General features: G+C 47.9%; 7 protein-coding genes and 1 non-coding gene across 8 annotated transcripts; 6 read left to right on the plus strand and 2 right to left on the minus strand.

Annotated features, from left to right (window-relative positions):
• Positions 1 to 4,303: 4,303 nt before the first annotated feature.
• BC939DRAFT_459165 (aldehyde dehydrogenase domain-containing protein) lies at positions 4,304 to 6,755 on the plus strand. The gene is made up of 8 exons (XM_051556702.1): positions 4,304 to 4,563; positions 4,658 to 4,748; positions 4,832 to 4,947; positions 5,026 to 5,150; positions 5,246 to 5,379; positions 5,463 to 5,825; positions 5,913 to 6,460; positions 6,573 to 6,755. The coding sequence occupies exons 1-8, from the start codon at positions 4,399 to 4,401 to the stop codon at positions 6,657 to 6,659; spliced, it is 1,629 nt and encodes a 542-aa protein (XP_051409596.1). The 5' UTR covers positions 4,304 to 4,398; the 3' UTR covers positions 6,660 to 6,755.
• Positions 6,756 to 6,816: 61 nt separating this feature from the next.
• On the plus strand, positions 6,817 to 7,842 carry BC939DRAFT_459166 (acyl-CoA N-acyltransferase). The gene is made up of 3 exons (XM_051556703.1): positions 6,817 to 7,071; positions 7,190 to 7,247; positions 7,367 to 7,842. Exons 1-3 carry the CDS (start codon positions 7,014 to 7,016, stop codon positions 7,701 to 7,703), a joined length of 453 nt encoding a protein of 150 aa, XP_051409597.1. The 5' UTR covers positions 6,817 to 7,013; the 3' UTR covers positions 7,704 to 7,842.
• A 3,206-nt stretch (positions 7,843 to 11,048) lies between these two features.
• BC939DRAFT_400022 (uncharacterized protein) lies at positions 11,049 to 12,444 on the plus strand (the record flags this gene model as incomplete). Its single annotated transcript, XM_051552513.1, has 2 exons — positions 11,049 to 12,153; positions 12,239 to 12,444. The coding sequence occupies 2 exons, from the start codon at positions 11,049 to 11,051 to the stop codon at positions 12,442 to 12,444; spliced, it is 1,311 nt and encodes a 436-aa protein (XP_051409598.1).
• Positions 12,445 to 12,523: 79 nt separating this feature from the next.
• BC939DRAFT_459171 (uncharacterized protein) lies at positions 12,524 to 15,314 on the minus strand. The gene is made up of 6 exons (XM_051556704.1): positions 14,773 to 15,314; positions 14,421 to 14,641; positions 14,107 to 14,294; positions 13,821 to 13,960; positions 13,566 to 13,720; positions 12,524 to 13,447 (listed from the first exon to the last, which is right to left on the minus strand). The coding sequence occupies exons 1-6, from the start codon at positions 15,221 to 15,223 to the stop codon at positions 12,938 to 12,940; spliced, it is 1,665 nt and encodes a 554-aa protein (XP_051409599.1). The 5' UTR covers positions 15,224 to 15,314; the 3' UTR covers positions 12,524 to 12,937.
• On the plus strand, positions 15,286 to 16,295 carry BC939DRAFT_247224 (uncharacterized protein). Its single transcript, XM_051550967.1, has one exon. The coding sequence runs from the start codon at positions 15,337 to 15,339 to the stop codon at positions 15,922 to 15,924; it is 588 nt and encodes a 195-aa protein (XP_051409600.1). The 5' UTR covers positions 15,286 to 15,336; the 3' UTR covers positions 15,925 to 16,295.
• Positions 16,296 to 17,077: 782 nt separating this feature from the next.
• On the minus strand, positions 17,078 to 17,149 carry BC939DRAFT_t138. Its single transcript has one exon. It is a non-coding gene; the product is annotated as a tRNA-Pro (tRNA).
• A 2,168-nt stretch (positions 17,150 to 19,317) lies between these two features.
• On the plus strand, positions 19,318 to 21,119 carry BC939DRAFT_247436 (uncharacterized protein). The gene is made up of 2 exons (XM_051550968.1): positions 19,318 to 20,636; positions 20,721 to 21,119. Exons 1-2 carry the CDS (start codon positions 19,475 to 19,477, stop codon positions 21,029 to 21,031), a joined length of 1,473 nt encoding a protein of 490 aa, XP_051409601.1. The 5' UTR covers positions 19,318 to 19,474; the 3' UTR covers positions 21,032 to 21,119.
• A 449-nt stretch (positions 21,120 to 21,568) lies between these two features.
• On the plus strand, positions 21,569 to 23,006 carry BC939DRAFT_247579 (uncharacterized protein). The gene is made up of 5 exons (XM_051550971.1): positions 21,569 to 21,775; positions 21,873 to 21,937; positions 22,027 to 22,072; positions 22,174 to 22,286; positions 22,387 to 23,006. Exons 1-5 carry the CDS (start codon positions 21,679 to 21,681, stop codon positions 22,948 to 22,950), a joined length of 885 nt encoding a protein of 294 aa, XP_051409602.1. The 5' UTR covers positions 21,569 to 21,678; the 3' UTR covers positions 22,951 to 23,006.
• The last annotated feature ends 156 nt before the right edge of the window (positions 23,007 to 23,162 follow it).

The raw sequence follows: 23,162 nt of genomic DNA on the forward strand, positions 1-23,162 counted from the left end.
AATTTTGTTGAGGTCGTGCGCTATATAGCCGTAATTCTGTGACTAGAGATGAGGCAGGATCGAAGGATGAAACAACAGAACATGTGTCAGCACTTGGTTGCTATGCTGCGCAAGCTGATACGAAACCATTGGGACATTTAATTACCTGCTCTGTTATTCCAAGTCGGTCTGGTGTCAATCGTCCGTTAAGGCCAATGAACAGCGCAGGATGTTGCGTCCCGGCAGCCTATATCTCGCTCGCATAACTAGGGCATGCCTTTCCTCGCTTGGATGGAGCCTCGGAGAAACTCAGGGCGCGCTTCTTAATGTTGCTTCTCCTGCTAGTGCCGGCGTCTGCAGCAGAAGGCGTGTTTTGCGGTGTTGAGGCTGTGGAGACTGCGGGGGGCTGTGGGCATTGCGAGAAAGGTCGTCGTTTCTGTTAGAACGGAAGCCGCTGATGCGCTGGTAGTTGTCGTAGCCGTTGCCTCAGCTCTCGCTTCCTTGGCGAGTCTTTTACACGTCACTTTGAAGGTCCTTGTTTGCAAGAATCCAAAGTACAGACTCAAGACATCGACATGAACTTTCTTGCTCTGCAGATCATAAGCTAGCGTTCCTTCGGTGTCTTTTATAGCTTTGGGTAGTCCAGTGACTCCCATCTGGTACGATAAAGGCCAAGTCAAAGTAGACAGTTAATGAGGATCAAATTTGGTACATGTATCCATTTGCAGAAACATTCAAGACTCACGTTAAGAATATGCGACAGTGCTTGAGGGCTGATAGGGGAGTGGATGAGGAAAGGAGTGGGGTCAAGGATGTGCGGAATGATGTTTCTTTTAAGGCCCCGAAATCTACGTCCAAAATGTGTGTATGTTCATGCACTATGCTATAGAAATTGCAGTGTTCACATTCACTATTGATTATTTCATTCGTATCTTGCAGTGATTGATCAGTGTTCTCATAAACCACCTAGACTGGGGCGGCGAAAAACTGCTGTAAGATAATGTATTTCGCGTCAGGAGTGGGCCGACGAGAAAATAATGGCGCCATAGGCTTCTGGACTGTAATGAAGGCCTTATTCAGTCGAGAGGAATCTGCTAAATCACATGATTTAGCCCAAAAGTAAGGCTGCTCTCTTCAACTGCTTGCGAAAGGGGGGAGTAAGCATACCAGTTGCTCAATTACAGTTGCGCGCTTTCTTTCCCCACAAACAAGTCTCCTTTTCCCTCTCTCTCTTTTCCTCTCTCCTTCCTTTTCTATTCACCCGCCTTCTCACAACTGCAGATTACAAATGGCCCATCATTCCAGATACATATGCGCCTGTGTATACTAAAAGAACGCACATAGTATCTAACACGTATGGCATGGCATTGACTCTGGTGAACATACGACACGCAATAAAATTATTTTACCAAACTGTGAACTATCCCTTACTCTGACGACGTGGCGGGCAAATTTGCCCGGCAAAAATAAAATTTCCCTGTGCAACAGTCATGTAAATTATTCGAAGTTTTTTACTCCAGGTCTGTGGATTGTGTGTGATATTCTTTGAAACAAGGTCTGGCGCCATTGCTACACAAGGGAACCTTGCATACTTGGCACCGGATATTGCTTTGGAAGGGGTTCTTCTGGCTCATGTAGATCTGCTTGGTTTGGTATTTCCAAGAACGCAGCATGTAGGTTCCTCGATGCTTTCGGGTCACTGGAAAGTGGTTGTCATCGGTGAATCGGTCATTGGGGAGTTCAAAGTTCTTTGTTACTCGAGGTCGTTTCCAGACAGTGTCATCCTCGTTCTCGTCTTCCTTCTCCACAGCATTGTGGCGCCATGCCTTGCTTGAGGTATGGGCCGAATCGATTAACCCCCAGATAAGAGAGCTGGAAACTCTTTGTGCGTGAGAAGGGATCCTTTTTTCGGGCTATGAGATAGGTGTTGATAATAATCGTATTGTGGTATAGTAAATGAGAATCAATCGGTTGGTCTTACAAAGTTAATACTAGATCGCAGGGAAGAGCACCGCCCCCAGAATAAAAGAATAAACGGTCTGGTACCTGAACCAGAGTCTTTTTTCCACCTAAATCATTTGTATCACACATTGTATTCGTCCAGATTGTCCGGATAACACCGCAACAACGACAGGTACTGACTACCACCGTCAGTAACCCATGCAACGAAATACAATCAACAGGGAATGCCGATCCTGATCATTTGCCACCTTTGCACCGTCAATCGCTCTTATTTAGACATTGTACTTGCCCCGTAGCGCTTCCCCGATCACCGATCGTCTCATTGAGCATCCGTCATCGGCCCACCCTCGTGAAACGGCATTATAAAGATACAACGGAGGCCTGATCAGCGACTATTGGCATACAACGACTCCAGAGGGGTGGACTTCATTGTCACGACTCCTCACCTCATCGGACATCACAATATGCGAACTCCTTGCAATTACCCCAGTCATTCCCAAAGGAATATAGTCCTAGCTCGTACCATTTAGCTAAACAGGTCCCATATTTATTCCTTTCCATTTACGTCTAGTCTATTTTACCTTTGTGTTCTTACATTCCGATCTAAAGGAGGACCCTGCACCACGAACCAGTAAGTGACCGAAGCACACCCTTGCCGAAGTCCTATTCGCGTGGTAACTCCTGTTGTAAATAGAACTAATGGTAGAAATTATAGAACCCGTTAGTAGACCCCCTACACCGCAGTATCCAAGAGCCAGAAAAAAGTTGGCATCCAGTTCCGCCGCGTTGTCTGCTGCGTGCTGTAGTAGGATCGAAGTTGATTGGCAATATCAACTCCACCCATATTGTAGTTGTAATCATCGATGACTTTCAGGATCTTGAGTTCCTTCCTGGGAGAGTTGCCAAAAATTGCTCGCACCTTTGCTCCGTTTGTACTTGTTTCTCGTGGTCGGCGCCGTTCTCGAAGGACCTCCCATTCCGCACCTGCAATCCCGTGAATCGTTGTCATCATCGTCACCGGTCCATTATCCTGCCAGAAAACGACCAGTACTCCTCCAACCACAACTCCAGACCGAGTATCCCAATCCAACTTGGTGCCCTTTTCTACCTGAAGCTCCTTCGGAACTCCTCCTTGCTTCCTTGCTGTCCCACAAGCTCCAATATTTTGGTTCCTGAGGCGCTGAAAAAGATTGACGCTGGTGAAGTAGTTGTCCATGAACACCCGATAATGGGAAGCCTTTGGGAGCTGTTGGACGAGATGATTGATTGTGGATCCTGTCTGAATGAGTCCTGGTATCTTCTCGACTCGAGCTGGTGTCATCCTTGAGGTTGGAACAAAAGCATAGGTGTATCCTGCATCACATAGGGAAAAGATCTTGAATCCCTCGGGTGTTAGCTTGCTCTTCATCCGAACAGTATGTGCGCTCCGTCCTGAGAACTTAATCGTCATCTCGTCAACAGAGACGTTTGATGCAGGTATACAGTATCGTTTTGAGGCCACGCGGATTTGAGAGAGTAGTGGCTCCAGCTTGCCACAATACTCCTCTATTACGGCGTCTGGTGCACACACATGGATATATCGCTTGATCTGCTCGTAACGGACTTGATACATGCATCTTGATATGTGGTGTGTTGGCGCCTCACGGTTGGTATTCCAGATAGCGACGTATGAGCTCAATTGATAAAGCCCAATGTAGATGGTAATCGCGATCCAGGTGACGAGCTCGTTCATAGTGATGTTTTTCCAGGCGCGACCGGAAGATCCAGCTTGCTTGTTTTCTGCATAGAGATTGGTATTCGTAACGATCGTCTCCAGTGTCTTGTCCGTGAAGAAGAATCGAAAGAGGGTGATTGGGGGTGGTACTACGCCATCGAATATCCCATCTAGGTTGACGTTGGCACGACGGTATCCTTGAATCAAAGGCTCAAACTCTGGAGGTACCGGTAGCTCGATCGCCTGCTTCTTTTTCCCTTTTCCTTTTTCCGTCGCAGGCGCTGGCACAGTTTGGCACTCCTCCTCTTGATCCTGCTCCTCCTGTTCTTGGAAAGACTCGTCTGTCTGCGTTCGTATCTCTAGAATAGGTATAAACTCTTCTTCGTCCACCGTCTCGCGCCCTCCGATCACTGACATTTGGCAGAGATGCTCATGACCATTCATAGGTAAACAGAGGGATGATTTAATGATTTAATGCGACGATGACTTAATGCGATTGATGAAAATGAGGATGATGTTTCCGCGACATTAACGTAATTTTGTCTGCTCTTTCGATCGAGCTTAAAGACCAGGGAGGGGTGGCTTAACAGGATTTTGAGATAAAACGAAAAAACGCTGTCATTTTATTTTAACCGGGCAAATTTGCCCGGTATACAGAGTAAGGGATAAAACAGCGGTTCGGGGCGCTTTCGTCTTTCTTATTTCTTCACACGCTCCACTCGATCTACGAACTATCACACGATATGCTACTAGCCAATATATTCAACCCAACAAGACTCAGAGCTCCACTGCGCGCAAGTGCAATAGCTCGAGAGAATGGACGAGGCATTCCGAAACAAGGATGGTCGATTGTCAGCCGACATTCAAGATGCATGTCCTCAGTCATGAATGCCAATGGACAGCCCGAGGTATATGAACTTGCCAGTGTGCCATTTTTATTTTTATTTTCTGCACAGCGCCAATTGACGGATATTGATGCTATTATTTCTTTACACGAGTCAGCTCAAGGATCCATCTTTAATCATCCATGCTGGCTTTATCGACGGTGAATTCGTCAAGACCGCGTCTTCTGGACGAAAGTTTCCTGTCTATGGTAAACATGCCATGCATCCTCAATAGTTGTTCCGAAAGTGGCAGGCGGACGTATGATTAATTATCATAAATGATGACTTCTAGATCCTGCACGCGGAACCGAGATTGCGAGCTTCCCAGATATGGGAGTGGAAGACACGGAGAGAGCTATTCAGGCGGCCAAGCGCGCCTTGCCAGAATGGAACCAAAAGACGGCCAAGGTATGTGATATGAAGGAAAAGAAAAGAATGCTCTCGAGGGAGCTGTTCTAATGAACCATGTATGGTGTGTACATATAGGAGCGCGGTGCAATTCTTCGCAGGTGGTATAATCTGATGATCGAGAACGAAGAGGATCTAGCAAAGATCATTACATGGGAGAACGGAAAGACGTTGACTGAGGCCGTGGGGGAAGTCCGATACAGGTACTTAAGACTTGAAGTTAATTATTAAATCGGCTGCGCGGAGAAAGTTCAGGTGCTGAACTGTTTGTCATGATTCGCTTTGATTTGCCGAACAGCGCTAGTTTTTTCGAGTGGTTCTCCGAGGAGGCTAAGAGGCTGTATGGCGAAGTTATCCCCAGTCCGAGCAAGCAGCAGCGCATGATCGCAATCAGGCAGCCTTTAGGCGTTGTCGGTGTAATTACACCTTGGAGTACGTTTGTATTTCTCTACCCTGTTTTCTTTGCTGTCAGCAAAGTGCACTACCTAACCTATGTATATCTCTTTCATACACAGACTTTCCTTCTGCAATGCTGACACGCAAACTAGGAGCTGCCTTGGCGGTTGGATGCACTGTGGTCGCAAAGCCTGCGTCAGAGACACCCCTGTCAGCGATTGCACTGTGTGAGCTAGGGAAAAGGGCTGGTCTGCCCAAGGGAGTTGTCAATGTCGTGACAGCCCATACTTGCACCAAGGATGTGGGGAAACACCTCTGTGAGAGTTTGGACGTTGCAGGCATCTCATTCACGGGATCTACAGCCGTGGGAAAGCATTTATTGAAGCAAAGTGCGGACACCGTCAAGAAAGTCTCGCTGGAGCTTGGTGGCAACGCTCCATTCATTGTTTTTGAGGATGCGGACATCGACAAGGCTGTCGAAGGTAAGATGCAAATGATATTTGTCGCCAATGTCCTTTTTCATTTTGTAGGATAGCCCCATTAGCATTTGGCTTACTTTTGATATGAAGGCGCCATTGCTGCCAAGTTCCGTGCTAGCGGGCAGACTTGCATCTGCGTAAACCGGTTCTACGTCCATTCATCCGTAAAAGATGAGTTCAGTCAGAAGCTGCGCGAAAGGGTTAAAAAGTTCAATGTGGGCTCAGGCTTTGACAAGGATACAACCCAAGGACCCCTGATCAACGACAAAGCAGTAGAGAAGGTGCGCTCCCATGTTCAAGACGCAGTTGACCACGGAGCCAAGGTGCTTGTCGGAGGCGAGCAAAAGGAGAAGGCCGAGACCACGCATGGATATTTCTATCCGCCTACGGTGTTAGGGGACATGAAGAACAATATGAGAATTGCTAGCGAAGAAACTTTTGGACCAGTCGCTGGAATTTTCTCATTCGAGACGGAAGAGGAGGTACTTGAAGCAGCCAACAACACCCGATTCGGTCTCTCGGGCTACTTTTTTAGCAAAGACATTTCCAGGTGCTGGAGAGTGGCCGAGAGATTGCAGGTCGGCATGGTCGGCGTAAATACGGGAACTATCTCATCTGAGGTGGCACCTTTTGGAGGCGTAAGTAGCATGTCGAAGTCTTCATTTGCTTTTGGTGGTACTATATAGCATCAGTGCATCAGGCATGATATTCACGATCTATTTTTTTTCTATTGGTTTTTTGTCTTCACAGATTAAAGAATCAGGTATCGGGCGCGAAGGCGCGAGACAAGGACTGGACGAGTACTCGCAGTACAAGTACATCAACATGGGACTTTAGCTTACAGAGACGACCCATCCTGACGTTTCAAGTTGTCCTCGACGTCCTGTAGTTTTTTGTAAGCGTCGGCACCAATAAAGATATTCTGGCAATACAGACAAAGCGTAGACTGTCGTGAAACAAAGAACACCGTAGAATGATGGGGCGCCAGTTACCTCACAACTGGTCCCCAGTCCAGAGGGTGCTACAGCTTTCTGAAGCTACTTGTCTTTGTGACTCACATTCAGTTTTTGACCTCCACCCAATTGCTTTCGACACTTATTTAAAGACTCTGAGGCCCTGGTGCCTGTCGCTGAAACCCATGCTCACTGCCCTCTTCGGTCAATCCATCGTTCTCTCGCTCTCTTCGAAAACATGAGCTGCTCCATTCGACTTGTCATTACTTCAGAGGACATGGCCAAGTGCCATGAAGGTATGCAGCATGAAAGGATCCGATCAGCATTACTCAGATCAGTTCACCGTGATGATCTGTAAGCACCTACACCACTAACCCCGCTCAATATACTCTCCTCTCCATTATGCTCATGAAGTTCGTTTGAAGGTTTTTACGGACGAACAAGGATACGATGCAGCCTCGGATGTTGACGAGTATGGAGAGCATAATATGTTATTGTGTGCACCATGTAACCACTTGTGATGTTTGCGCTTGATCTAACGGCGGCGGCGCTCTTCTTCCCCTTACTTTGATCATGTCACCGTGTTTATAGGATTGACTCCAAGTGCCTCCACTGGCTTGTAGTAGACCAGAACAACCAAGGAGTGGGCACCGCACGTCTCTACAAGTACTCGCCAATCGTTGGAAAAGTTGGGAGGGTCGCTGTTCTCACAAACATCCGCGGATCTGGACTTGGCCGGTTACTCATGGAAGCCGTGGAGCAGCATGTGCTCGAGAATACACAGTTTGAAACCTTAGCCTTGTCAAGCCAGTTGCCTCGGAAAGGGTTCTATGAGAAGCTTGGGTATATTGCCGAGGGTGAGGTCTACCTAGACGAAGGTCAACCCCATATTTACATGCAGAAGAAGCTGCCCAAAAAGACTTCTTGAAGACCTCCGCGTTGCATCAGAACCGTCCATCTTAACGGCACCGTCACCTCGCTAATAAAAGTTACGAGTACTCTTTTGTCCATGACTCTTCATCTGTGCTATTGCATGGTCATCGACAGTTAAGATGAAATCTACTGTACATCTTTACTGCTTCGGTATAGAAACGTAAAAGGAAAACTAGCTGAGCGACAGAGATTCGATCCTCACCCTGAACATGATCCCCCATAACGAAACTGGAATGGTTGGCCCAGAACAACTACCTCCTCTCTCATGCTGATGCTTGTATAATTGACTAACGTCTGGCAAAACCCATCCGTCGCTCACCAAGCGTCTGAAATAATAGCATCTGCTTTATATGCATTTCATTCCATGTTCAGTTCTTTCATCTCTATGTCCTCATCGTTTGGGCCCTTATTCACCTGCTGCCGCCATTATTTTTATCGTTGACCATCTCTGTTTAATATATCGACTTCGTTCTTGCGCGGCTAAGCAGGTAAGAATCCACGCCGTCGAAACCTATGGTCATCACGAATACTTTCTCCTGTCTCCTTGAATGAATGTCGTCTCCACCTCATCTCATTCCACCTTGCTCTGTTCCCTAAATCAGCCAAGACTCACGTATACATTCAATTTGAATGCGCTATTTTTTTTTCCTCTATTCTTCTTTTCCCATCTTGCGTACCAATCAATGAACGTACAGGCAGCCATAGCAAATAAGCATACACAGTCCCTCAAAAAAGAGCGACATCAGAGGACGCAAGAGAGAGCACAGCAGAGAGCACAGCAATATCATGTCCAATAAACACAGCAGCACGGACCACAATCATTGGACATTCTCAGCTGAGACATCGTCGACTCACGAATCACCGCAACGCAATCAACCAGAAATTACCCCTGAATATGAAATGGAGTTGACTCTATCAGCAACACACACCGACCAGATCCCAAATGCGGACATAATAGAACATTTACCTGTGAGATACAGAACTCGGGTTGATGATGACAATAACGAACAAGCAGAGGAAGATGGTAAGCAACTTTTTTTTTTTTTTTTTTTTTTCGTTATCCGCTGATACTGCCTCCGGATATGATCCCATTTGATACACAGAAACCGTCTTTTTAGGAGTGAACATGAGCGCTCACTTGCAGCCTTTATTTCTCACGGTTCCATTCTAGATGCTCGCCTAGAAGTACAAGAGGAAGAGTTATGGAGAAATAAGTCACCTCTTGCATTCTATCGTCCTGCAACTCCCGGGAATCTCAACGATTGCTTACATGACTTTGGGTATGATCATCATTGTAATCTCAGCAGCTTTAATAATTATTGCGCCAGTACCATCACTGATAGGTCTATCTGCATGAATCAATTTAGCTACGTATTGGGAGGCACACATCTGAACGACTTGGCTAACAGTGGTAGCAACAATCCTTTTATCGCGCCAGAGCATTTTACGAGCCTCGCAGATGATGCCACATCCTCATTCCCACAGGAGACCTCATCGGCTTATCCACTTTCCTCATTGAGTGCCCCCCAAAACATTGGATATTCTCAATCTACCCCTCGCCCCAGCTCATTTCGTATCCGGCCACAGAGCGCATCTAGATTTTGTCCACCCATGACTAATGCAGCGTTGTTGCCGCTATCGCGGTCAATAACATCTCCTGCAGCATTTGAACTACCGAATCGGTTCTCGCAACGGTTGCCTGAACGTCCCACAAGAGACGATACATCGTATTTCGCTTCTATGCGTCCATTACAGCAGCCATTGCTTCATTTCGATAGCAACCTTCGACAAGGGTATACTTGCCGGCATTCGGCAATCACGAGTGGCGATCTCTTTGAAGATAACTCCCCCATTATGTCCGAAGGACCAACAGCTCACAGCTACGAAGAGGGCAGCATGCACCCTAGACTCTCTTCTGCAAACCCTTCACCTTTCGCGATAAAAGACTGTGCGATGCAATTTCTGCATGCTGATCGAGCCAAGACCCAGCGCCGGTCGGCACCTCAGAATAGTGCCTCAACAGCAAACATCTCCGAGCATTGCCCGGCGCAGGTCGAAATCGAGATTAACGCGCCTTCAGGATCGCAAAGAAGATCCTATGACATTTGTACGTCTACATTATCTTTAGCAAATATGTTTATTATGTCCTGCAGTGTCTAACGTGCTAACTACTCCCTGTTTAGTAGCCATTACTTATGGAGAGAGCTCAATACAAACAGGACCTGCTCAAGTTGATTTAATTCACCCCGATAATTCGATAGGCGAGCAGAGCGACATTGAGCGGTATATTGGGCTCATCAGGAAGACCTCCCTTTCGAACGGCCAAGGCAATGATGATTGTGGAAGCTATCACCAGACATATGTGAGGTGCAGCGCTGACATGGAACGAGATAACTCTTCAAGAGTAGTTCCGAACACATTGGACGATCAGGAGAACCCACATCAGAGTCATGCTCTACACTTCAACGAAAAAGTAACAGCTCGTTTACCTGAACCCAAGACCAGCACATTACCAGCACAGACGAATTTCATCTTCAGCTCTTTCAAAAGCAACATTCTGAGTCGGCTATTTGGATCACAGCGAATCTCTGGAGACGACTCGAGCTCGCGTCGTAGCCCCAATCCTCAGACATCTAACAGGTTTGGTAGCGATGAGCGCCTAAAAAAAAAAAACTTGCGCAAGGTTGTCGGATCTCCTGATGGACAGTCAACGCTCTATCTTTATCCGGATGAATCGAGCTCCTCACAGACTCCAAATCATGAGGAGCAGGCCGAGGATCTGACAAAAAAGATTACCTCGCACAGAGTTCTTCCTTCACGATCTGGAGGAATTCTCTCCAATCTCCTCAAACTGCAGGCGCTCTCCACGCCGCCATCCTCACGCCAACGTCGGAGACGGCGACACATACACCATTCACATCGGCGGCATAAAAATTTGGACAGAAGACCATCCCTCGCGTCTGAGTTCGTCGCACGACCCGGCCGAAAAATGGTGCCTAGTCCTACCTCCAGCGTCATATCACTTCCAGGTTTTCTTATGACGGCTCCTACAGGATTCGGACGATCACCTAACGTAGCTTTGTCTTTAACGGCTGGCCACAGCCCCAAACCATCCACGTTTTTAAACACACCACTGACCGATAACGGTCCACAATCCTCAATAGAAGGCTCTACTTTGAAGGGGTGCAAAGTTATTGAAGGAGTCTACCAGAACGATGTCTCTCTCACCGTATCTAGGGAATGCAGCCCGTTATCAGTAGGAGGATACTCAACACAATACCTTCAAACAGGGTCAGCATACTCGGCACGAAGCAGTATATCCGAGGACGATGGCACATCCATGTACTCGAGCACGTCGCAGGACCCGACCGCAGCTGCTATACGACTGAGTCATCAGGCTGAGCTGACAGAGGCACTCGCTGATATCCTTCAACGCCAGGACCTGTTGATTCGACTGTGCAAGAGTCTTATCCGCTATGGCGCACCCTCCCATAGGATCGAAATGGCGATGGAGGCCATGTGCAAGACGTTCGGGATCGACGGGTCGTTTGCATTCATGCCAGGTCTGATGATGATCTCCTTTGGAGATTCGGACACGCACACGAGCGAGACGCACCTAATCAAGTGTGCTCAGGGGTTTGATATGGGACGCTTGGCCAGGGTGCACAAGATTGCTCGTGCGCTTGTAAATGGTGATTTAGATCCTGGAGAAGCACTCGCGACACTCAAGGACATCAACAGCGAGAAACCATTATACAACACTTGGGTGATGCTGGTATCATTTGTTGCTTATAGCGGATTCATCGCACCATTGATATTCAAAGGCAGCTGGAACGACATGCTGGCTAGCATGGCCCTAGGAGCCGTCGTGGGCTTAACTAATCTCCTGGCGACCCGGTACTCAGTATATTCAAGCGTATTTGAAGTCAGCACTAGCATCTTGATTGCGTTCGTAGCCAAGGCTCTGAGAGACTATGTTTGCTTCACGGGAGTTGTCCTGAGCGCGATTGTAGTCCTCCTCCCCGGTCTTTCCCTTACAACATCGATCATGGAACTGTCGTCGCGGTACATTATTTCAGGCTCAGTCCGCATGTTCTACAGTTTGATATATTGTTTGTTCTTAGGCTTTGGTCTATCGATTGGGTCGAACCTATGGGATGCGTTTAAGGAGCCTCCGCCGGGCGATTTAAGGATGGGGTACTGCCATCCAGCTACAGAGCCCTGGAGGTGGATCCTATTCCCACTGCTGGGGGTCGCGCTGAGCATTCAGTTGTATGCTAGTCCGAAGCAATGGCCCGTGATACTTATCTGCAGCTCTGTTGGATATGGAATCAGCGAACTGGCAGGACTGTACTGGCCGCACACACTGCATATTGCTGCTGCCGTGAGCGCGTTCGTGGTCGGACTCTTAGGAAATATCTATGAAAGGATCACTCATGAACTTGGTAGGTTGGGAACAACACTAAATTATCAGTAATTATCCTGAACATCAGTATAGTTGTGCTTAAAGTTCTTTTTTCTCTTTATTAGCGTTTGTTCCTATCTTGGGGTCTATTTTGCTTATCGTGCCTGGAGGAATGGGCGTCCGCTCCACACTGCTTCTCTTAGATGAATCTGGGAACGCATCTCAGGGCACGGCGTTTGCGCTGCAAATGATCCTTGTCGCCCTTGGAATCGCCGTAGGGCTCTTTGCGTCCACTCTCGTGGTTTACCCTCGTAAGTGTCCAGTCGCTTGAGCTCTTGATGTCATCAAACACAGCAAGCCTTGGTACTCACCACTCTACTAACATAAATATTTACTTCAATGCCGCATGGCACGCAGTTGGGAAGAGGCGAAATGCGCTTTTGACGTTCTAGTTATTCCAAATAATAGATAATTGCTCGCGCATCGTATTTGGGATACCCATTGCACATTTGTCATTATTGACTAAAACGCCATCTGCGTGTTCCTGTAGTGCTTTTGTTATATGCAACTTCAGCAATCTTTAGCCAACACATAGTCTTGATATTCCTTCTCGCATTCTAACGCGCTTAGGGCGCGCTGCATCGTAGTTTTATTTGCAGGTACTCTGCGAAGGAGAAAATGACATTAAGTTGAAATGAGGCGGCATTAAAGTATTGGAGGTGAGTAATATAATGATAGATACAAACGCGATGAAAACAAGAATAAAGGACTATGTTACTTTGGGTTTCCTATTTTGACTGTAGCGGAGCAACAGCAACCGATTCTCAATTTGACGAAGACGATAGCTTTGAAGACTCGTTCAGGTCTTCTGAGACGGCAACAAAGAGAGCTTTGGTGTCGCCACTTCGGATCTTTCCCTCCAGCTCGACAAGTTCCTGATCGTGTCTTCTCTTGATCTGCGCCAACGCCATTGTCTCGACAATCGACAGGAGGAAGTAGGAGATCATGATAAAGATGATGGTGTTCCAGATTAGGCCCACAAGGCTGGTTGAGTTCTCCAGATCGTCCTCAGACACCCTGCCCTCTCCACGAAGAGCGCCCTTTTGCGAATTAATTCCGTCAGCGAGATATCCATGAATGAACGGAGCCGATCGCTCGAGCCAGCTCATGACCGCGGCGAGTGTGTCGGCAGAAAACATCAGGATCACAAAGAGGGTCTGGATCGACGATTTCACGACGGCCTTGCCAAGAAAGGTGGCGCCAAAGAAGGTCGAGAACGGGATCAAGAAATGCCCGCAGGTGATTCCTGCGAGGTCAAAGAGCGGATTGGGGATCTATCAGCAGGCACGCATACAAATATAGCGGGAATAAGTAGCCTGTAATCCACAATAGCAGACGAGGGAAAAAGCAGGTGCATTATTTCTTTGCTCACAGCTCAACAACAAGACTTACAGAGGCACAAAGGAAAATGCCAAAGAATCCCAGGCGCTTCATGCCCTCGTGCACCATGAGTAGGATGCGTTCCTTGTATGACACCGAATCGGGCTTCTTCTTCAGCAGATCTTCAATGGCTGCCAGCTCCTCGTTCCTGTTCCCAGACAGTGCAGCTATTGTCCAAGCAAGCCGTTCGATGCCGTTAGCAGCTGTCCAGTAACAGTCATCGCAAGTCACCCATACTGGTTCCACATCCCATCCAGCACCACTTACCAGCCCTTGCAACAAAGTACGGCGGCAGTTCTCCGATAGCAGTTCCAAATCCCCAGAAGAAACTCTCCCATTGCACAGCTTGAAAGACCGTATAGATGCCGATGGGGACGGTGAGCGACTCTGGCGACTTGCAGATATACCTAAGCAAAAGAGCCATCGGTGCAGATGTTAATCGCCAGGCTTAACTTTGTCATGCAGTATATCAAGATGCAGTAGCGATCGTCAGCGCCCTATTTCCCCTAGTTTCCCTATTTTTTCTGTGCGCCTGGTGTTCCACGCCACATACCTATGATCGCCTCTGACATCAAAGTCAGTGTTTCCGCACTTGTAGGCTGTGAGCGTGACCTCTGCGATATGTGGTCCCAGGAAGAGGATGAATGTGTGCAGTCCGGTGCCGAGTCCGACCGAAGATGCAATCCCGAGTAATGTCCAATATCCATACCAGATCAGTCCTGACTCCGCATGTTTCAGAAGCTATATGGCGAGTTTAAAATAAGGATTAGTCCCGTTGCCAGGTCAGCATGCGTTAGTGTAGTAGCAAACGGGCTGTGGTAATGACAGTCCTGAAATTCACTCTTCTAAAAATATGATTAACCTTACCGGTTGATGAGCACCATCGGTTTGGTATACAAAGTAGATGACGGCCGTGAGAAGAGGTAGCACCACCAACAAATATTGCTGGGATACGATCCAGACCAGAAGCATACGGAACTCGTGTAAGAGGTACAAGACAAAGTACGACAGGACAGTCAGTGGTGAAGTATACACGGAGATCTCGTGTCGCTCGGTCTCGAGGGCAATCCTTCTTCGATTTATAAATTCTATAGTGCGATAATGCATGGGAGGATGCAGCCATATCAACAACGATGGACCACTTGGACAATGACGACAAAACCACATTGCTCACGAAATGAAGGCGCATGCAGAAAGCTCTTTGGTAGCTCCTCCTCACCTGTAAAATGCTGAGAAAAGCTGTTGGATCGGGAGGAGATCCTGGATCGCAAGGGATGAGCTGCACTTTTTGCGCGCTTCGACTCGCCATTAGTCGTTGCGAGCGGTCCTAATACTACAGGTACGTCGGCCTCTTGACCAGGTTGCTGACCAGAGATATTGATTGTCGTTGCTGGTTGGCCAGAAGTCACAGCTTTGGTACTGCGCTCCAGGTTCTTCAACCGTTTCTTCAGCGCTGCCTTGCTGCCGGTGGTAAGCTGACCGCGCTGTCGGAGCAGCTCTCGAAGCTGCGGCAATGAATAGTTGCTCCAAGGATACGTTTGGTGTGTGCTAGTCCCGCCTGAACCATGGGACGCAAAATCGGAGTCCTCTTCATCCATGCCCAGGCCTACATCGCTATCCATGACGAGAGTTGATTCCAGTTGTGAGGAGTGAAGAATATTAGAACACATGAGGCTTCAGGAGCTCCACTGTGGTATGGCATAATTACTTGATGTGTTGATGCGGTTACTGTGTTTACCTCTGGATCAGGTGGTTGAACATGTTGTTCTGGTAGTACGCCATCATGAGTCTGATGGCTCCTGATCGGTTTGTGAATGTGCACGAATCTCTTGCTCCTGATGCTGCCACTGCTGTGTTATTTGATGAGGGCGAAGCACTGTTTCCTCGCGAGTTCAGGAACGGGGGGGATTTGGCGCGAGGACCCTTTTTTTTCGCTATCCGTTGGTTTGTAGGGCAGATAGCTTCCGAAGGATACACCAGGGTGTGGTCTGCTGATAGGTGGAGGGAGAAGACCAAGGGCAGAGCAGAAAGAGGAGAGAGTGTAGTGGAGGTGAAGGATAAAAGTGCGGTGATGTCAAGCCGGAGGAGAAGAAAAGGAAAAAGAACAGGGACAGGGACAGGGACAAGAACAGGGACAGAAGCGCAGGTCGGTAATGAGCATGAATTCTCTTTTCACGCTCCGTTTGTGATTCCTTCTCCGTTGATGTATTCGACAAAAAGACCGACGGTGGACTATCACATTCAAACACGTAGTTCCCTGCTGCTGTTCTGTTCACTCCCTTGTCTTTGCACTCTTCAATCGCATCCACATACACATGCCCACATAAATGGACCTGGGATGTTGACAAGGACGGTTCTCAGATCGCAATAATCGGTACACGTTACATACATACGCGGATTGCATGGTGTACATTGCGCTGAGTGAAATATCTGTACATGTATGGATAAAAAAACATCCCAACAGCCGAATTTGAACTTTCTTGTATCGTAGGGGGAGGGCCATAGTCTTGTAAAGTGTATGATTTTGCACCACAAAGTCTTGGCTAACCTTATTCAGATGAATATTATCCTGTGGTGCTTATGGTGCCCCTGTTCTTCTCGGCTGTAATAATTCCATGGTGTCCTGTTGCACCTTTCTTAATCGCGTGTGTCCTTACTCAGTCAGCTTGTCCCTGAGACGCGGCAGCAGGCATGCAAGACAAAAATTTTAAGGTTCCGCAACGTGTACCGCCTATGATCAATTGAGTTTTCAACTTCGCGCTATTTTACGTAGGAGACACATGGACGATCGATCGGTATGCCACATATCGCTCCCATATATCGCGTTTCAGAAACCAACGACACACACAATACTAATGTGTTTTCCAGTGGATCCGCCGCAATAAAAAAAAAAAAGATGATCCATTATAGATTATCCCTTTGAACTATGGACAATCTATTTGACAACTCGAAGTCCACGCAAAACACTGGGTGCATTCGCCGAAGATAAAGGCAACCTGAACGTAAACACACACCCTCTCGTAAACCAGCCGCCGTGTGAACATAGGAAAGGTACTACTTGGTTACTTGGGCCATAGGGCCGATTTTCAGGACATGCGAGTTACATGGATTGTCAAATAGACTCACCCTCGTCAAATAGGACAATCTATTTGACAACCCGGGTTGACACTGCTATTTGGCAACCCCTATACTAACTCCATGTAAGGCCAACATTTTTTAAATGTCGATTATGCCAGTAGTCGTTATGGTACCTGACCCCGGCTCTTTAAGATAGATCGTCATCTGTCTCTTAAAGGACTCCACAATGTAACTGATTTCCTATTTCGTCATCGCTGAGTCCGTCATCGATAAAATCCTGTTTTCCGTCATGAAGAAAGCTTCTCCCAAGGCCGCAAAAGGTTGCATGGGGTGCCAGGTGGAGGAAGGAATGGTTCTCAACCTCTTACCGCGTTGTTTCGACTTGAAATTCGCAAAAGATACGAGTCTTGTTTTACATGGACCAACCACGGCAAAAAGTAAAGAAAGGGCCGAACCGGGAATTGAACCCGGGACCTCTCGCACCCTAAGCGAGAATTATACCACTAAACCATCCGGCCATCGTATGGCGAATGGAGCGGCTTATAGATCTATATATTTCTCAAAAAGCTTCCCTTCTTTATTTGCATGAATTCTATATTTGCATACATTCCATATCTGCACGGCCCAACTCCATACAAGGGACCGAGAGGGGACTGGAGTGATGGGTATGGATATATTAGCGACGATGACCAATGTCCGTGTGGTGCATTACTCGCTGACCATGTAAACGGGAGCTGCCCTGGCCCCGTGCTTGACCCAGACGCAGCGGATCGGACACTGCTGGATTGCCTGCAAGGGAGGAGGCGGTTGACAACTATGGAGGGGATGGGGAAGATACCCTTCTTGTAACAAGGTGTTTTCAGCTTTTAACACACTGATGAGGTGTGGCAATTGTTGCGCAGGCCCTAGGGGCAGGCCCGGGGAATGTGACCTGTCTTTTGGCGACTGTGGATCGGTTCCGCTTTGGTGGTGAGGACAGCGATAGTAGATCTTTGCTAGTTAGTCTGATAGATTCGCAGAGTCAATTGACTCGAGAGACAAGTTGTTATAAAAAAAAAAAAAAAAAATTCCATATCTGCACAGGCTGGTCAGGGCACCTCCCTTGTAACGCGAAGGGACCAGGTTCGAGCCCTGGTTAAAGCACAGTAATATGTGCTACGCATAGAAATTTATTTGGAGCATGAGTCGGGCGTACTACCCCACTTCAGTTATGTGGGTTTCCTTTCCCCGGCGACCCCCACATTGAGTGGCACTACCCCATGTAATCGTTGTGGGTTTCCTTTCCCCTTCCTTAACGCTTGACAAAATGCTCAGAATAAATTTCGCCCTTGCGCTAGCCTCCGGACTTCGAGAGGCGCTGGTTCAGAACTTCCCAGCTATACACCAGGGTGTACAAGTTATTCCACTGCACTGGCAGCATGCGTCTTAGCTACCCCTGCCGGGGTTACAGGTATAAGTTCAAAAGTGAGTAGGCCCACTTTATAATAGGCTAATCTGAGCTCACATCCAGTGACCTCAGGTGGAGGAAAGACGGGACGAGGAGGAGGAGGAAATGTTACAATAGTAGAGGATTCGGCTCGCAAGCCAGTAGAACGGATTCCGTGCTCTCAAGAAACCAAGACCATCTCCCAGATGTACAGGTTACAATTGGAGAGATGGTCTTGGCAGATTTGCAGGTGAGGAGCCTGCCAGCTAGCCGAGCGGATCGCAGGAGAAAGACCTCGGGACGCTTAGGGAGATTACAGTGAAGTTGTCGGAGATGGTGCGACTGCCACACTAGAAGATTTAGGGCCAGATAGACACAAGTCTCAGAGACTATTCACTAGGAAACCAGCACTGATTGTTCTCTCTCGGAGGCCATGTTGAATAAAAAAAATAAAAAAAAAAAAATAAAAATTCCATATCTGCACGGATTCCTTATTTGCACGAACGCTACTGGTTTAGTGTGGCAATTGTTACACAGGCCCAAGGGACAGGCCCGGGGAATGTGACCTGCTAACTGGCGACCGTGGATCGGCTCTACTTTGGTGGGAAGGACGACTGTTGTGGATCATTGCTAGTTAGGTCTGATAGGTTCGCAGGGTCAATCGACTCGAGAGACAACGTTCTGTTATAGATGAGACCTGATGTGATGGAGCGATTGGGAGGATGTCAACTTCTTAAAATACCAGAGGACCATAGCTAAAGGATGACTTTTACGCGCAACAGGTCGCGTAGGGATCAGGGGCCATAGGCTCACCACTCACGCGGTCATTGATTATAAAATATGGATCCGTTGCGACGTAGTTGGAGCGGGCAGCTTGCTTTCTATCCTTCAGACCACAGTTAATAAATCTCATGCCTTTGAGGGTTCTCGTTAAAAAAAAAACAATAAAAAAAAAGGATAACGCTCTCGCATAGGTGGCCCAACGCACATGAAAGGTGTGGAAATTCGTGCAATTATGCCGTGCACGCGCACTGCCCTGCGAAAAGGAATTGTTCCAGTCGGCTACATCGAAATGATCTTGGATTTTTGTGACCAAGAAATAAAATATTGTACATGAACAGCACAGCTGTATGGGTTTATCATGCAGATGCTACAAGCTGCAACAGAGTGTTGATAGCTCTACAGCACCACGTGCCAACTGTGGGAGCCTTGGGCCCGCGTTTGCCATAGTTCACTGGCGACGAAGTGAAAACCGATGACGCTTTATTTAATGAACCATTATAGGCTACCAGAGAGACTAAAGCTGATCGAGCAACTTTGCCAAATACTATGCTCCTGGTGAATATATGCCCATCCCCTTAAGGTTCGCGCTTAACTTCATCTGAAGTCGTCTGCAACTCTTTCCTCATTAATCATCATGGCCTACGAATACATCCTCATCATTGCTGCGATCCTCATCCCTTTGGGACTGTTCGGCATACTCAAAGGCGGGCCTGCGTCTGAATTGCACTTGAACCAAAAAAAGACAACAACTCCTGGCGCATTTGGAGAATCGACTACTTCCAAATCGAAAAAGAAAAAGTCAAAGAAGAAGACCGGCACTATCAAGGAGAGTATCATCACGCAGATCTCAGGAAACTCGGCAGAAAAGGAGCAGGACTCTGACGATTCCGGACAGGGGAAGAAAACGACGCCTCAACCAGCCAGGAAGACTAATGCTCTGCCAGAAAATGCCACTAAGAACAGCGGTAACAAAGATGTAGCAGCTCAGGCTGCGTCCAGCAGCCCTAAAAGTTTGAAGCCCTTGGACATTCAGGACGCGTCTAAGAACGGCACAGAGCAACCGACGGCACCTTCCAGCAGTGGCGCCGGCGCCAGCGTTAGCAAGACTACCAAAGCGATGTCAGTTGAGAGCTGGAAGAAGGTGAAACAGGAGCAACAAAAGGAGCAGCTTGCCAAACAACAAGAGCAACTTCAATTTGCTTCCGCAGCTGCCAAAAACGCCTCTTGGTCGCCACTGGACTCATCACTCCATATTGCATCCATTCCTGGACCAGGCGCCATGGGCAACAATAAGAAAAAGAATCGCGGCAATGCAGGATCAGGATTGTCTCATGCCGACTTCCCCTCTCTCGCGCGCCCACAGCCATCACCTGCGCCCACGCCTAAACAACCCAAACTGCCGAAGCAAAAGAAGGAAGCTGAGAAGAAGCCAGACCCCTTGGCAGAACTCTTGCCCGAGCCCGAACCCGAGGCAGCCCAAGCCCAAGAGGAGAATGACAGCGAAGAGGAACAACCTGATGATGACGACACCGACGCGTCCCAGGATGACAACAAGCAAGAAGAAGACGAGTGGAAAACCGTCAGTTCAACACAAACCAGATCCGGTGGCATCGATTTCAATAAACCCATGGATCCATGGGTTGCGCAACAGCAACGACAAAAACTTGAGCGAGTCGCAGTCGCAGATCCGCACGGAGAGCAGACGGAGCGGTTTGCGCGAGTCTTGTCCATCAAACCCACTGTGAAGGAGGAGCGCATCCGCGAGGCCATCCCTGACGGATTCACGGCACAAAAGTGTAAGTTTCTAATGACGCTATCATGTTCGCTAGCCTCTTTACTATGGAAAACTGATTGGCATTCTTTTTACGGTTGAACATTAGCGCGAACTGTGGGCGGCTCATCAGGAGGCGGTGGATCTAGTCAATATCAATCTACAGAGCTGACCAAAAAGCAGCGAGAGAATATGGCCAAGGCTGCGAAGAGGAAAGAGGAAAAGGCCGCGGCGGACGCTGCTCAGGAGCAAAGACGGCAGGAGCATATGCGGCAGGTGAAGGGGGAGAAGATGAAGGAGTTTTACCGTGCGCAAACAAGGAAGCAAACACCTGTGGAGTCCCGATGGGATGTGCCGAAAGCGTCAGCGCCATCTTCATCAGCGCAGGCCAGCAGTAAGGATCAGCTTATTTGGGACTAAGCAGCAGATCAGGGTGCAAAGCGTAGTACCAAAGCACAACTGGTCTCTCTCTTTTTTTTTGCAGAAGTAAAAGACACATTTTTTTCTTTTAAAGTTGTCCAGCCTCTTTCACCTGTTTTTGTCTGTCAACACACCAAGACCTTGAAACAAAAGCGAATGAGCAACACAGAAACAGACACAGACGAAACTGAGGACACTGTTGAGCTGCTCCGTGAACCGGTATGTGTTTTTCTTTGAGTTCGGATGTATGGGTGGGGTTCGGATGTATGGGTGAGGTTCAGTCATGGCAATCAACAATCGGACATGTCCTTGCCCTGAGTGACAGAGGCGCGCCACAGGAGAAGGCCTTTGAAGATGCCGTGAAAAAACAAGAGCTAATCCACGACTTTTCTTCCTTTGCTCCATTCAATGAAGATGGAATCTGTTCACCCCTTCCAAGGACTTTTGAACTCGAAGTATGTTCAGAAAAATATGAACTGTATAGGTGATCTATAAGTAGGGTAGATGTCTGACAGTGGGGGCAACTTGTTTTCTCCTTATCATGGCATAGCAGCAGCGTGCCCAAGAGGCAGGGCATACCTATAGATATCCCAACAACGCAACCCCGATTCTCTCACTTTTCGGTCCAGTCGCCTAATTCTGCATTGATGACAGGGTCCAGAGATCGTGGCATACCTAAGCGAAAATCCAGCACATCCTCGCAAGGCCAAGGCCACATGTCGCCGCCCTACAGTGGTCACAGCAGTAAGCAAGGCATCTTTACCGTAGGGCCTGCCGATTATTGATACTGTTGGGGTTTGTGATGGACATCTGTTTACCTATCGTCCTCGCAATGCCGTAGGCGATTTTGATGTTGTAGGCCATGTCGCAGGATACGGAAAGATGCCGAATGAGAAAGGGAAAGTGGTATGTATCAACCTGGCATTTCAACGCGGAAGCAGCGAGAGCGCCGCAGATGACCTCACATGTTGTTGCTACTTTTCTTTAAACCATAGAGATCCTCCGAGGTTTTGTTACTGAGTGATGAAGACGAAAAACGAGGTATAAGGAGGATAAGCATAACCGATACCGGAATCAAGCGTGTTTTTTTGAAGAGCAGCTTTTCTCAACTCTATGAGCGACCTCTCGCCTTTGACCATTAGACCCCAAGGCAGTGAAACGGAAAAAGATGGTTCAGCCAGGCAATGTTGTCGGACAATCGTCATCATTGTTCACAGGAAAAGCAGGATCTTTTGTATCAAGGATGAAGAAAGATGTAAGCAGAGTAGACAAAACAGCGTAGGTCCATGAACGAGAGACTGGTCTCTTGTTTTAGTATATATTCAATATTGATGATATTTAATTTGCGCTCTCAGTCGACAGCATCCGAGCCACTACCCAGAACAAGCATATCATCATCCGTAGTCCACAGCAGTTCCACAGCCTCGGCACTGAATCAGACAGCAAAACCAAGAGCATTGAACACGACAGAGATATTAGGAACGTCGAATTTGATGATGCACCCAACAGCACCAAATTCGATAGCGAAGCCAACAGTATCAAAGCTGCCGATGAGGCCAACAACACCGAACTATATAATGGAGCCAGTGACGCCGAGCTCGATGCCAAAGCCAGCAGCGACGACATTTGCACCGTCTTCACATCATCCCAAGCACTTGAGCTATACAAACACTCCATTGTCGGGCAAGGCGCCAGCTCTTGGAATGGGCACTTTCCCGCAGGCATCGTTGACATGCGTGCGCCTTGGATCCAGGGTTGAATTCACGAAACCAAGCATGGCCGTACAATTTGGGCCGGATCGGCTGATTATCACTATCGAAAAAAATGTGACAAAGATCCCACATGACGAGATTAAGAGCATGGAGGTGGGACAAGGAACAGGCAGAAAAAAAAAAAGAGACGCTGCGGATGGTTGCTAACAGATCGCCCTCGAATGTTACGCCGTTATTAGGTGTATACGCACGGAGATCCGACGATACTTATGATCCAAACAGGAGGGCTTTTGCCAGAATCATCCATATTGGCGCCATATTATGACCCAACACTCAACTCCGGAAAGGCGAGAAGAATTACGCTTCTCCTCAAGTACGATTCTCCGGATATTGAAGAATGCTTCAAAAAGATCGTCAGA

This window comes from Gamsiella multidivaricata (genome assembly GCF_025024155.1).
Source record: "Gamsiella multidivaricata strain RSA 2152 chromosome Unknown BC939scaffold_57, whole genome shotgun sequence".
Taxonomy (NCBI): Eukaryota; Fungi; Mortierellomycota; class Mortierellomycetes; order Mortierellales; family Mortierellaceae; genus Gamsiella; species Gamsiella multidivaricata.

Excerpts from the sequence above, each read along its gene's own strand:
- BC939DRAFT_247579 (XM_051550971.1), top strand. The coding sequence starts at position 21,679 with ATGACAGGGTCCAGAGATCGTGGCATACCTAAGCGAAAATCCAGCACA. Across the intron at positions 21,776-21,872 it reads GCCCTACAGTGGTCACAGCA|GCGATTTTGATGTTGTAGGC; the intron begins GTAAGCAAGGCA and ends GCAATGCCGTAG. Across the intron at positions 21,938-22,026 it reads CGAATGAGAAAGGGAAAGTG|AGATCCTCCGAGGTTTTGTT; the intron begins GTATGTATCAAC and ends TTTAAACCATAG.
- BC939DRAFT_459171 (XM_051556704.1), bottom strand. The coding sequence starts at position 15,223 with ATGTGTTCTAATATTCTTCACTCCTCACAACTGGAATCAACTCTCGTC. Across the intron at positions 14,642-14,772 it reads CTTTTCTCAGCATTTTACAG|AATTTATAAATCGAAGAAGG; the intron begins GTGAGGAGGAGC and ends ATCGCACTATAG. Across the intron at positions 14,295-14,420 it reads CCGATGGTGCTCATCAACCG|CTTCTGAAACATGCGGAGTC; the intron begins GTAAGGTTAATC and ends CTCGCCATATAG.
- BC939DRAFT_459165 (XM_051556702.1), top strand. The coding sequence starts at position 4,399 with ATGCTACTAGCCAATATATTCAACCCAACAAGACTCAGAGCTCCACTG. Across the intron at positions 5,151-5,245 it reads GTGGGGGAAGTCCGATACAG|CGCTAGTTTTTTCGAGTGGT; the intron begins GTACTTAAGACT and ends TTTGCCGAACAG. Across the intron at positions 6,461-6,572 it reads AGGTGGCACCTTTTGGAGGC|ATTAAAGAATCAGGTATCGG; the intron begins GTAAGTAGCATG and ends TTGTCTTCACAG.
- BC939DRAFT_459166 (XM_051556703.1), top strand. The coding sequence starts at position 7,014 with ATGAGCTGCTCCATTCGACTTGTCATTACTTCAGAGGACATGGCCAAG. Across the intron at positions 7,072-7,189 it reads CATGGCCAAGTGCCATGAAG|TTCGTTTGAAGGTTTTTACG; the intron begins GTATGCAGCATG and ends ATGCTCATGAAG. Across the intron at positions 7,248-7,366 it reads GCAGCCTCGGATGTTGACGA|GATTGACTCCAAGTGCCTCC; the intron begins GTATGGAGAGCA and ends CCGTGTTTATAG.
- BC939DRAFT_247436 (XM_051550968.1), top strand. The coding sequence starts at position 19,475 with ATGGCCTACGAATACATCCTCATCATTGCTGCGATCCTCATCCCTTTG. Across the intron at positions 20,637-20,720 it reads CGGATTCACGGCACAAAAGT|CGCGAACTGTGGGCGGCTCA; the intron begins GTAAGTTTCTAA and ends GTTGAACATTAG.
- BC939DRAFT_247224 (XM_051550967.1), top strand. The coding sequence starts at position 15,337 with ATGAGTCTGATGGCTCCTGATCGGTTTGTGAATGTGCACGAATCTCTT.